At 40.3% G+C, this 14550-nt stretch overlaps 1 protein-coding gene across 1 annotated transcript in view; it reads right to left on the bottom strand.

Moving 5' to 3' along the window:
• Positions 1 to 11622, bottom strand: part of rras (RAS related) — a 53966-nt gene extending 42344 nt beyond the window's left edge. The window contains exons 1-2 of the mRNA XM_050070319.1: positions 10893 to 11622; positions 1859 to 1946 (exon numbers count right to left, since the gene is read on the bottom strand). Coding sequence (XP_049926276.1) covers positions 1859 to 1946; positions 10893 to 10979 — 175 coding nt within the window. The 5' untranslated portion in view covers positions 10980 to 11622. The remainder of the gene's footprint in view (positions 1 to 1858; positions 1947 to 10892) is intronic.
• Positions 11623 to 14550: the final 2928 nt, after the last annotated feature.

Genomic DNA, 14550 nt, shown 5'->3' with positions numbered 1-14550 from the left:
TTGGTCTGCTGCCCAATCCACATTGCACCGAACCCTTCTGGATCCCTCTGTGGGTGGTGGGCCTACAGGGGGACGAGCCCATGTAGCCGGTTCGGGCTGGGCCCGGCCGGACCCCATGGGCGAAGGCCCGACCACCAGGCGCTCGCCCACGGGCCCCAACCCCAGGCCTGGCTCCAGGGCGGGGCCCCGGTAACCCTCCGGGCCGGGTACATGTGTCCTTGTTCGTGTCCATCATGAAGGGTCTTTTGAATGACTTAAGGTTTAAACAATGGACAGAGAAAGGAATTAATGCTCTCTGCACCATTTTTAAACAGGGGAAGTGTATGAGTTTTCAAGAATTAAAAGAGAAATTTGGATTAGAAAAACAAGATTTTTTCAGATATTTACAAATTCGAGATTACGTTATGGAAGAGATTAGAATTGATTCTAAAACTGAATTGAATGGCATTATCCAAATTATAGTGGATGCATATCATCAGGGTAAATCTAGGGTCATCTCAGCCTTTATAAAGCCCTCCAGGATAATAGAGAAAACTCAACACTATACCTCGAAAGCAAATGGGAATCAGAGTTAGATATTGACATTTTGGAGGATGATTGGTACAAAATGTGCATGACACAATGCACTACCACCAGCTCACAGACATGGAGGGAATATGGTTGGAAGAACCTCACTAGGTTCTTCATAACACCTCAGATCAAGAGCAGACAATTAAAGACCCAACAACCATGCTGGAGGCTCTGTGGTAACCAAGAGGGCAACCATACACATGTCTTCTGGTGCTGCTGTAAATTAAAACCTTTTTGGAATATTGTAAATACAACTATTAATGACATATTGGATCATGATATCCCAAATAACTGTGTTGTCATGTACCTGGGAAAAATTGACGATGCTGTGCAAAAAGAAGACAGGTATCTGGTTAAAATTTTACTTACTGCCAGCAAAAAGGCTATAACTAGGAACTGGTATAAAGTGGAAATACCGAACAAGGAGCAATGGTTTGAGATCATCCTGGATATTCACTCAATGGAAAAGTTGACTTAGCAACTAAAACTCAAGGGACATATATTTGACAGAAACTGGAGGAAATGGACCACCTACATGGAAAGTGATACCAACAATTAACTGGACTAATTGGAAAGAACTGAGAAGAAAAACCACACATGTTGGAGATGCTCCTCTGTATTCTTGTTTATCACCGATTGTGATTGTCAACAAAATTGAAAATAAAATAAAAATGCTACATGAGTCACAGACTGGAGCTAAGGAATGACATGTTCCTGTTGAGGTCTCTGACAGAGCCAATGACTAGACAGAGCATTTGTCATAATATGCTGGTCCTACCCTTGACACCACCCACAGCACACACTGCAACATCTATGTACACATACAGTATAGCATTTAAGTGAATTCCTACTACTTCTGTTCAGCCTAGAAGCTTAGATTTCTCCAAACTGTCTCATGTGATGTAAGGTGATGTTTGTGAAGGAATAGAGAGAGATACAGGCGATTGTAAAACTGGAGTCAAATCTACAGAGCTGTAAACAAACAAACATGGAAGCACATAAAGAGCAGCCAGACAGTCATACAAACAGCAGCTCTCTGATGATTCATGTATTACTGTGTGCGTGGTGAAACAGCAGTGTGACCTAACACACTACAGCCTGACTCCATGGAGTAACACAGGCCAAGTACAAGTCCTAACAAGGGAATGAAAGATCCAGAGAGCAAACACTCTGCCTGTGTCATATCACATCACAGTGCAACACACCCTCTGCTTTCAAACAAAGCCTTTCACACACTCTGACAAACAGTGTGAAGTGTGAATTCATATCCAGTGTGATGAAGCCTTACTGTCCAGCCGGGTCTCCTTTCCATCCACTGTGCAGATCTTGGTGTAGGAGTCTTCGATGGTGGGGTCGTAGTCTGACACAAAGTAGGACTGTGGGACACACTCAGTGTTAATAACAAAGCACTTCTGTGGGTACACTTCATACTGCAGCTGTTTGCCTGCTGTCAACAGGCTGCTAAATCTCTATAATAGCTTGTCTTGCAATTCTCCCAACAAATACCTGGCTTCATCTTCTGTCTGTCTGTCTGTTGTTACTGCTAATGACTAAGTAAAACCCAGTGTACGTGCCTTCAGCAGTGCGACACATGAATATTCCAGTAAGGATCATGGATGTATTACGAGAACTGGATACAATACTGAAGGCAGGCCCTTATTCATTCCTATGAAAGCCGCTCAGTGCCAGAGCCAAAAAAGCTCTATTTTTGCGGTTTGAAATTACCTGTATCTTCTGCATTGCGGGCCCATGAAGCGACTACCTTCTGCCAGCCGAACACCGAACTTCTGTTTTTTGGGCCCAATGAGCTCACGTTACAGACAAGGATGGTGTAGTTCCACTTTTGACCAATAAGTAAAATTTGCTTCAAAGCCCAGCGCTGTTCCTATAGGCCTTGCTAAGGATAGCCTTGTTTCCAAATACGTTCCTGTAACTGGAGATAGGACGTAACTAAGTACATTTACTCAAGTACTACAATTTTAAAAATTAAATCACCCTTTTTTCTTGAGATTTGGGGCAAATCATGTCCTACCAAAAAAAACCTTACAATTTTAACTTATCAACACACTAATTCAGTTTCTGGGGTGAAGTGTTACTTTCAAAGGATTTATAGGCATGAAAAAATATGATTTACAAAATATTTAGATTTTTTTTTCTAAACTTGCCTTGTGTCAGAAAACAGCTCGTCCTAGACAAGAATTCAAAACATCAAACAATCAGACTTTGTGTTAGAAGCCTTCAAAATGGTAAAATTAAGAGTACATACTAATAACAATGGTGTAAAAATGTACTGCAATCATCTTTGTCTTAAAACATATTTTTTATGAAGATGTTGGCCCTTTAAATATGAGTTGCAGATTTTTGTCAACTCTGTCAGAAAGGAGTTAGCTATATCACAAGGACTCCTGTCTCACTTTTTCTTCCTGTTTTCAAAAAGGTGTGAATGATGCTCAAGCTTTGGTCAGCTTTCTATTTTATGATAAATTCATCAACTAATATTGTTATCAGGTGTGCCTCAACCATAATAGGTCAACTCTGTAGGCCTTCAAAATCCAAACCAAATAAGAATTATGGTTTAAAAATGAGTATTTTGATTAGCATTAAAAATAAAACAGCTTCTCACTATGACTGCTGTGAAAATACTAAATATATAATTTTTTGTAAACTCCGTTAGACATCGGCTTTGTCAGGTCTTACCTCTGACACCCATCATGTATGCTATTCAAGAAAAAAATCAATCACTGAGGTTGGCCCATTACAAGTTTTAAAAGTCAAGACTGTGATCTTTTAAAATACATTTTCCCAACCCCATAGAATAGTAAAAATGGGCTACTGGAACAAGACATAGATGGACGAGAGCAGAGAATATGGAACTGTTGGAATGCTAATATACAAGTAACCCCAGCAAGAGGGGTTACATGCAGAGAAAGTACAATATATGGATGCTTCGAAACCCAACATTTACACTGACAAAGAAACAACTTAAAGCCCAGTGAGGAAAAGCCAGAGCCAAGGCAAAGACCTGCTCCTCCCGTCCTGGGCTCCAGTAACCAGTCGGCCGTGTTCACAGGCTGCTGCGCAAAGGAAACTATGCGGAGCGTGTCGGTGCCGGCGCCTCCGTCTACCTGGTGGCTGTGCTGGAGTATCTGACCGCTGAGATCCTGGAGTTGGCTGGAAACGCGTCTATATTAGCCTACACATTTAAACAACTGGTGTGATGATGCGTTGCACTGACAGGAGATGCCTGGTACGTGCTGTTACTCATGAACGGTCAAATGAATATTAGCCTACCGTTTTAAAGACTAGAGCACGAAAATAGGACAACGCCTGTTTTATTATGATGATTATTATTATTATTACCGCAGTAATACCGGTTACCGTGGTATTTTTGCCCACGGTTATCATACCATCAAAATCTCATTGCAAGTGAAACAGACGCTCTCAAGCAATGACGGAGGTGTCATCCAACCTATTGTGAGTTGATGTACCATCACAATGATCTTGGATTTATATTTTGAGGGCTCAAAAACTCCATTTTGTTGCTTTAAAGTTTTTTTTGTTTTTTTTTACAATGGTGCTAATGGGTTACAGTTAATGTGGTAAAAGATATTTTGCACCATGAGTTAAATAGTATACACAGTTAGTGACCTCCCGCTGGTTTGGGTATTAGAGTGTCTAACATAAAACTGTACTGAGGTGATATAAAGAGCACTTCCTGGTTCAGAGTTCGTCTCCTTGCCTTATTCTAGCAATTGAGAAACCAAAGCTCACCACAGTGTATTTCAATAGTTTAATGAAATTAACATAAAATGTTGTAAAATATCTACTCAATAATTTATGTTTTTATGACATAAAATTAAATGCTCAAACAACAAAATAAGATATGTTATAATGACATAAAACTCCTGACAGACATGGGTCACGTGACATTTATTGTGTCTGGTGTCTCAGTTTGTGCCTCTCTTGTTCTATCATCAGATTCATGTCACAGAGCTAAGAATGTATTCTCTAATCTCTAAAGACCTGTCAAAACTCAGATGGTGGTTTAACAACACTGATTGCTGCTCTGTAGGTATTTCAGAATCCTTGTAGACTCTACGAATAAAAACTGATTTTGTCCACTCATTCATTTAACTGCTTATACAGGTACAGGGTTGTAGGGCGGCTGGAGCCTATCCCTGCTGGTATTATGCAAGAGGCGGCGTACACCCTGGACAGGTTGCCAGACTATCACAGGGCTGACACATAGAGACAGACAAAGATTCATGCTCACATTCACACCTACAGGCAAAGTAGAATCACCAATTAACCTAACGTGCATGTCTCTGGACTGTGTGAGGAAGCTGGAGAAAACCCACGCTGACACGGTGAGAACATGCAAACTCCATACAGAAGGGGCCCAGCCGGCCAGCAAGTTCGGACCTGTAACCCCCTTCCAGAGAGGCGACAGTGCTATCCACTAGGGGTGTAACGATACATCGATCCACATCGATACATCAATTCATTGATTAACAATCCGATTATATCGATGCAAAATGAAAACATCGATCCATATCGTCATCTTAAAGATACACATTTATTTTGAAATTCACATAGCACGTCTGTGTCACCATTTCTGGGCAAGCGCGCCTCCGCTCAAACAACAAACAGAGCTCAGAAATAAAATGGTCAAATCATATTCTAGTTGTTTTTGTGAGTTGATGTAAATGATTGTGTTAGATGGGCATTTGATATTGCGTCATATCAATCACAGGCTCCTGAATCGAATCAAATCAAAATCATATCGTGACAGACTTTGTGATATCGGCAAACATCGTATCGTCATACAAACAAATCGATATAACATCGTATCGTGATGAAGCTGGTGATTTATACCCCTACTATCCACTGCACCACTGCACAATGGAGTTACAAAGTGCCAAGGGCAGGATCTACAGCAATGACATCAGAATGCCATTCAGACTAGATAAGTGTGGTCAGATGGTGTCCAAGAGAGGGAAGACGATCAGATCTGATTCCTCTCTAGTTTTGTGTTCTGCTAAGGTCCTTGTCAATACTGGCAGTACTTGCAGCCCAATCAGTTTGCACAGATAGTCCAGCTCCTCCAGGATGGCACATCCATACGTGCAGTCACAAGAAGGTTTGCTGTGTCTCCCAGCACAGTCTCAACAGCATGGAGGTGATACCAGGAGACCGGCCATTACACGAGGAGAGCTGGACAGGGCCATGGAAGGGCATCAATCCAATAGCAGGACCAGTATCTGCTCCTTTGTGTGAGGAGGAACAAGAGGAGTACTGCCAGAGCCCTACAAAATGACCTCCACCAGGCTACTGGTGTGCAAGTTTCTTACCAAACTGTCAGAAATGGACTCCATGAGGGTGACATGAGGGCCCAGCATCCTCTAGTGGGACCTGTGCTCTCAGCCCAGCACCGCGCAGCTTGATTGGCATTCACAAGACAACCCCAGAATTGGCGGGTCTGCCATTGGCGCCCCGTTCTCTTCACAGATGAGAGCAGGGTCACACTGAGCACATGTGACAGGTGTGAAAGAGTCTGGTGGTGAATGTAATGCTGCCTGTAACATCATCCAGCATGACCGGGTTAGCGGTGGGTCAGTGATGGTCTGGGAAGGCATATCCTTGGAGGGTCCCACAGATCTCCATGTCATAGCCAACGGTACCCTGACTGCTGTTAGGTGCCAGGATGAAATTCTCAGAGCAATTGTCAGACCTTACGCTGATGCAGTGTGCCCTGGGTTCCTCCTGGTGCAGGACATGCTTGGCCTCATGTGGCCAGAGGGTGTAGGCAGTTCCTGGATGACGAAGGCACTGATGCCATTGACTGGCTCTATTGTTCCTCTGACCTAAATCCAGTTGAGCACCAATGGGACATTAAGTACTGTTGCATCTGATGCCACCAAGTACCACTACAGACTGTCCAGGAGCTCACTGATGCCCTGGTGGCTTGATAATTTTAGTTTCCATTGAGCGTTGTTACATCATTTTGTTCTCAACAAATTATACAATGTACATCAGTAAAGATTTTCAACTTGAATAATTCATTCATCAAGATGTGATGTATGATTTAAGTGTTCCCTTAATTTTTTGAGCAGTGTATATTACTTCTAGGGTTGCAACAGTACGAGATTTTCACAGTACGATAACCATCTCAGAAAATATTGTGGTATCACTGTATCAAAGAATAATTACTATTATCAGTCACAATGATCCTTAAAGGAAGGGAAAGCCAGATTTATTAATGGCTGAACAAACGTTTTATTATTAGAACTGAAACTCAAAACCATTTTTTAATGCAAGTATGTGTAAAAAGTCTCTCTTCTGAAAATAACAAAAATAAAGGTGAGATTCTCTGTCGAGTTATACATGGTATTATTTAGTTATTACCTCTTTATTATCAAACAATTATACACCCCACTATTAGCATGTTATTATTGAGCTGTAATGTGGTGGTCATCAACCACCAAAACATAAAAAAATACTGAAACAGTCCTCGAACTGACCGGTCAGGGTCGGATAACAAATCAAAAACTCTTGCTCTGGTTAGGTTCGGGCTTGACCCACTGTGCGTAACAGCAGCCTTTTGATGGTCATTTACACACTGTCCATAACAATAACTATGTCAAGTAACAAACTGCGTCGGTCTTCGGTCAGGTTTGGACTCTGTGTGTGCATTGGGGCACAGAGAGCAGAGGAGAATTGTAAACGCACAACCATGTAGAGACAGAAATGACATGCCATCGTGTAAATAAGATGAATAACATATGGCTATTTAGTTTGTTTAATAAAAGGACAAGGTATAGACCTGTTCTATAGGAAAGGTAACCTTAAATGACTTCTGTTGTGATCTGGCACTATATGGAAAATAAAATTAAATAAAATTAACTTGATCTTCAAGGGGGGGCAGTTTTTGAAATCTGTAATTTTACTTTTACTTAAGTAAATTTTGACTGAAGTATTGTACTTTGCCACATTTGAAATCACATCCGTTACTAAGTAAAGAAAAAAAAAAAAAAAGTGGAAATGGAAACCAAAAGGGTGAATCTCGGAAATCTTGCGTGGAATTGACCCAGAAAAAGCGGCCAGTGCCGGTGAGTTACTGGAGAGAGAGAGATGGAGGAGGGTGGGAGTGCTTCGGCAGAAGCACAAGCAGACGCAGCAGTTGAAATGAACAAAGAAAGGAACGAAATGAAAGAAAACCCTGTGTGCACAGTGCCGTTTATAATTGTCGGTCAGAAAAATGCAGCCCGAGCCGCACTCTTGTGTGCTCAACTGTGTCCGTGTGTGTGTGTGTGCGCACGTGTCTGTGTGTGTGTGTACGCATCGGGGCCGAACTCCGCCGTGTGCGATACAGAGAGCAGAGGAGGATTGTAAAGGTGTGACCATGTAGTGACAGAAATGACATGCCGTCGTGTAAACAATATAAGTCATCACGTTATAAAGTGAAACGTTTCACCGTATAACACTATAAATAGTATATTGTTGTGTTGTTATATGAAGCGTCTGTTGCTCAAAATAATAGAACTTTAGTTTACGAAGAGATAAGACGAGGCCCTCTCCTCTTATTCACAAGTGTGTGAATTGACCTGGATATGAAGCGTCCGTAGCACCAAATAATATAACGGTGGTTTCTAAAGAGCAAAAAAAAAATTAAAAATAAATCAGCAGCAACGGTCATATTTCAGCAGCGGAGCACCACCGCTGCTAGTTGCATATAGGGGAAACACTGTTGCTCAATGGATTTGTTCTGTTTTGGAATACACAGTATTCTTCCAAATTAGTGTTAGTGTATTTTAATATTCAGAATTTCGCTTCGACAAGCTCTCTCTTTTTTGACCATACACCTGTTTGCATCTCTGAGAATAATGCCCAACAACATTGCTCAAAAAGTTGTTCTGTGTATCATCAGTCTAACAGTTGTGTGTCAAAATGAATGAGGGCTGTGCAATATTACACAAAACTGACAATGCGATGATTTTGTATACTGCGATATGTATTGCAATATACAGTGTATTGCAATATCTTGAATAGCTCTATTTGGAAAGAAGTCATCATTTGGGATTTGGAAAGGCTGTACTTGCATGAAATATACATTTTACAATCAAACTGTTATGGAAATTGAGAACTTCATAACCTAAAGTATTAACCAGCAAAATAAGTATGGCATATTGCCTTAGGTTAGGTTAGGTTCTAACCTAACCTAAGGCAATATGCCATACTTATTTGACACATGTTTGACTAATATTATATTGATATGATGAACTTATACTGTGAGTCTCACAATGTGACTATTGCACAAGAACACATTGTGTTGGTGATGCTCTAATGATATTGTGCAGCCCTATATTGAATTGAATTCTATGGTTCATCATAGAAAAATAACCAGTTTTCGGATTGGATTTATGACCCCTGGACCATTTTTGCACTGCATAGGAGTGACCCCCATCAAGTTGTTGTTGGAAGTAACTATGTAACTTCTACTTTAAGTACATTTTAAACTAACTACTTTTTAATTTTACTTGAGTAGATTTTTAGATGGGTAGCTTTACTTATACTTAAGTAGAATTTCACCAAAGTAAAGGTACTTTTGCTTGAGTAGAATTTTTCAGTACTTTTTCCACCTCTGAGTACTGTTATTGAATTTTGAATGTGGCTGTTGCCTGTATAGCTGATGCTTTGACTTATCTTGCATGTAGCTAGAGAAAAAGATCAGTTTCCTGTTCTTTCTGTGATATTTTTTTAACTTTCAAGTGCTAATCAATGACAGGTGAGCACTTTGACCTCTAAACAACCACACAAATGTTCAGAGGCACAGTTAAATAATCCATCACAATGAACATCATGTCTGCATATCCAGACTGTCACTGTGTAGCCACAACCATGCAACATAACTTTTGTAGACATGATGTTCATAATGAGCTTCTGTAAGCAAGTTTCTGGTTAATTTTCATGTATAGGATGGAAATGGAAACCAATGTTGCTGAGAAAGACAGTGTGAGATGTTTAAACATCTAACACACTGACATGAAGTTTGGAAAATCATGCAAAGATTTAAAGGTTCAGTGTGTAAGATTTAAGGGGATTTGGTGGTGTCTAGTGGTGAATTGGAGATTGCAAGCAGCTGAAACTTATCCTGGTTAGAATTCCTCCAGTGTTCATTGTTCAGTAGGTTTTTAGCAGGAGCTGAATTATCCACAGAGATCTCTTCCTCTCAAAAATAAACAGACCCAGTGATTTAAACCGGTAAAAGCACTGAATAAAGCAGTTTCACATTACAAACCAGTGTTTTCTGATACTGCTTATCACAGATATGCTCCTAACTATGTCGACTTATATGAAAACGCAAATGGCCCCTATCTAGAGCCAGCGTTCGGTTTGTCCATTCTGGGCTACTGTAGAACCATGGCAGTGAACATGGCGGTCTCCATAAATGAGGAGCCGCTCCCTAAACAGCTCATTCCTTTTTCTCAGGTGATTATACCGTAAAGAAAACATGGGCTTCTTGTTATATTACATAAACTTAAATCACTGAACTCAACAGGCTTATTTGGGACATACCTTGATATGGGACAGGCTTTAATTCCTCTCACACAAAACTGTTGCTCAGCAAAGATGGGAAATACAATAATTTTAAAAATTTAAACCAGTATTAATATTACCTGTAAAAAAAAAAACATATGGACTAAAGGAATATGAATAACTTACTGGGTGGTCGAGAAATGGACCTATATTTTGACTTTATGACCACCTCAGAGGTAGGGATAATGTATACAAAAAAAATCTGGGTTGCCAGGTTTGAAAAATGCCCCTCACTTTGCTTTGCCAATTTAGCTCTTTGGTTCATCAGGACGACCTCTGCAATAAACAGTTTGACCACTTACCTTCTGGAAAGGAGCTGAAGAGAATCTGGACCGGAATATAGGCCTATTAATAACCTATTTATTAATAACCTATTCACATGTAGCCCACTATTCCAGACTTGATCAGCCCTGTTATTTACTTTTTGTTCCTCCAATGAGATTGAGCAAGTGAGAAACCTCTGACTAATAACTTGACTATTAATGACTCACCAGCTAGAGAGATGTTTCACAACCTGAAAAGTCATTACAACTTATTACCCTCAATAACAGTATTTCCAACAACATCATAATTTCATAGAAATATTACATTTAACAGAATATCCTGTATGTCCTAACCTACATGCTGTGTGTGTGTGTGTGTGTGTGTGTGTGTGTGTGTGTGTGTGTGTGTGTGTGTGTGTGTGATAAAGTAGGTAAGCTGCAGATTTTGAAGAGAATCAGTACCTGGATGAACTGGATGGTCAGGGCGCTCTTCCCCACCCCTCCTCCTCCCACCACCACCAATTTGAATCTTTCCTCTTCTCCACTCATACTGGTTTGGAACTGGGATTTGTCCTGATCAGAAACCTTCTAGGGCCCGAGTCCCACCGTTCACCAACAGCAGCCAAAGACAACCAAACCACGACAAAATCAAAAATCCAGTCCTCGAGTAGACCCGCCTGTTAACGTTATTGTTAGCATAAGACACCCGCATGGACGGTTTAATCGCCGCAGCTTCGAACTGAAACTTCTTTTACGTGAAGCTCATTCTCTACAAAGGCGTTTTCAACACAACCAGACCTGACAACCACAGTCCCGCTGGACTTTAACTGTCCATCTGCCGAAGCAACAAGTAAAAGGCGCCAACCCCACGGTGTTTGTGCTGTAGTCTTCGGCTTCGGAGCGGGGCTGTGTTGCTCGCTGGCTTCTTTTCTCCTCTCTCGGCTGTTTTCTCGGCCTCCAGGCTTCAGCTTCTAGGGCGGAACTGCTTCCTCTTTTCTTTTTCCTCAAGAAACTACAGTAGCTCGCGCACTACTTCTCACACACACGCACACACAGACACACACACACACACACACACGAGCGGGTGTATCTGTGTGTCCGAAAATACATGACAGAGCATGACACCACTCCAGCTCTCTTCTCATTAAACCACAAAACGAACCAGAACAAATTCCACTTTCGTGTGTCAGTTTCCTTATTTGGTCATCTGAAGAATCGTTACATCATTTCAACCTAGTGGCCCGCGCAGGTTATGAGAGCAGCACGAGGGCCAAACTATATCACTGTCACTATGATTAAGGCCTAGCCGGAATAATATCTCATCTGTTATTAAACAGAAAGCTCGCACAGGCTCTCTGCAGCGCGTCTTCTAGCTGGATCAAGCTAAACGGGTTAACAAGGCTGTGTTATGTTACCTATAGGTGTTATCTTCATTCCTCTAGAGCACTACGCCATTGTATTTGAAACTAAATGTGGAACGCTTTCTTTGGAAATCCGCCATAAGGCTACACATATCTCACATTTTTATCTGGATACCTGCGAGAAAGTTCCTACCCGAAAGTCAGAGTTAACTTGTTAAGCTGTCATGAAGGCACTTGTCTATTTAACTACCACTGACATTACAGAAAGCACACTGAAATCCACATCCATTAAAAACACATTACTCATTTCAACGCAGTGCAATTCTAATCAGTATTGATACTTTTAATCTTTTAAAATCAACCTTGTTTTTTTTTTTTACTTATGGCTGATAATAAAAATAACAACATGTTACTGTCATTGTCAATGTAGAATTAATAGAAGATATGAACACATTTTCACATCTAACATTTCCATTTTACTTCATTTGCAAGATGTCACTGAGAAATCAGATGACCACAGAAAAATCAATGTTATAGCCATACTAACGTGCTGTTGGGCCCCTATAAGTACCTTCTGCCCTCAAATATAATTCTAAAACTACCTGTTTTATCAGTTTATTTCATTCTTAAAAGAACTCAAAAATGTAGAAAAACAAAACAAAAGAACCTGCATCTCCAGTGCGCCTCCTAAATTATGTTCTTATTGAGCAATGCTGAAAGAAAAAACTTTCCCCCTGTATGGAGGACCGGAACTGCCAAAATTAAAAATAAATACATAAATAAATAAATGAATCAATAAATAAATTCTTATGCCATTAAATTGCACCAAAAATGCATAAAACATAAATGTAGGCATTAATTAACTGATAAAATGCGTCCTCACACATTCTTGTCAGTAGCTTAGTCCATAGGGACTTAGGTTGGGAACCGGAGGGTTGCCTGTTCAAGTCCCTATGCGGACCAAAAATATGGAGTGTGGACTGGTAGCTGGAGAGGTGCCAGTTCACCTCCTGGGCACTGCAGAGGTGCCCTTGAGCAAGGCACCGAACTCCCCAACCGCTAGGTGCGCCTGTCATGGGCAGCCCCACTCTGACATCTCTCCACTTAGTGCATGTATAGGTCCTGTTTGTGCATGTGTGTGTTCGGACCTGTGTGTAATTGACAACAGAGTGAAAGAATTGAATTTCCCCTCGGGGATTAATAAAGTGTATAAAATAAAATTAAAATAAATTAAAAAATTAAATTAAAATTAATTGTTTGTACATTTACATTCCTACATATATTTTAACATTTACATTCCCTCACACATTCTTTGTACATTTACATTCCCTCACACATTCTTTGTACATTTACATTCCTACATATATTTTAACATTTACATTCCCTCACACATTCTTTGTACATTTACATTCCTTCAGACATTTAATACAATTTATACATTTACATTCCTTCCTGAATTCTTTTCACATTTACATTTCTTCATGCGTGCAAAAAGGCATGAAGAAATGTAAATGCAAATAAGGGGGCTGTCCAAAGTGTGTCACCCCTATGACACACTTTGGACAGCCCCCTTATTTGCATTTACTTTTCTTACCCTGCCACATGAAGAAATCGAAATGCAAATGAGGGGGCTGTCTAAAGTGTGTCATGGGGGTGACACACCTTGGACAGCCCCCTCATTGTTGCTCGCACTCAGATACCATGTTGCTTGCACAGATTTCCTGCTCGAGCTTTGGCTTTTCTCCTCGCGCTCAAACTGCTTCTGTGCGCTCACTGCTCGCGGAATTTCTGCTGTCAGATTTCTGCCCAGCTCTTGGATTTTTCTGTGTAACAACCCTGTCAAAATGCGTTTGCTTTAGTTTTAGAGCGTATGTATATATGTATATATATATATATATATATATATTCTATGCTAGTAAAAATACTATACGAAAATAAATACTATAATACTTTACTATTCTAGTAAAAAGAGAGAAAAATACAGGCACACGTGTGTAAATTAACAGTCCCTTTATCCCCTTGATGCCTGAATGTATTTACAATTATATATATAAAAAAAATTATATGTGCTTTTGCTTTCAAGCTGATGCTAAATTAAGTGGAGATTGTTAATTTGTCTTTAGCACATAGAATAGATATAAATTTAGGTATGATGCAAATTAGCAACAACAGGCATAAATGGAAAAATATGGTAAACAAAATAAATAAATAATAATAAAACACATTTTCCTATCTCAGGTATGTAGATTTTATTGATGCCACACAATTATTTTCAATTTCCCGACTATAACACCAACTATTATAGTTCAATGTGAAACAGAGCTCAAGCTTTTCACTTAGAACACTGGTGCTAGGAAGTGCATTGTGATTTCCATCAGTCTTCATCACTGCTGCTCCTGTTGTCAGTACTCTCACTACTGCTGCTTTCATCACCTGGTGTAGAAAAAAGAAATCACTATAGCCAAGTGCAGACATTTTTAACTACATTATATACACATCATGTACACATGGTTACATTCACACACAAAAAACTGAAACTCTACACGAAATTATAGCATTATTACTGCTGTTTTTTTTATAATATTATCTATTTGCTTTAGGACAGCGTGAAGTTGGGAAAAAGAGAATGGGGAAATGACACGGGCCGCAGGCTGGGATCGAGCCCGCGACCGCTGCGGCAAGGTGGTGCCTCTGTGCATGGGGCCTGTGTAGGCTGCGTACAGACTACACTCCTAACCAGGTGATGAAACCGGTGCGTC

The sequence above is a fragment of the Epinephelus moara genome, chromosome 18, assembly GCF_006386435.1.
Source record: "Epinephelus moara isolate mb chromosome 18, YSFRI_EMoa_1.0, whole genome shotgun sequence".
In the NCBI taxonomy this organism is placed as follows: domain Eukaryota; kingdom Metazoa; phylum Chordata; class Actinopteri; order Perciformes; family Serranidae; genus Epinephelus; species Epinephelus moara.
The sequence above is the reverse complement of the archived record's forward strand: the minus strand, read 5'-3'. Positions and strand labels throughout refer to the sequence as shown.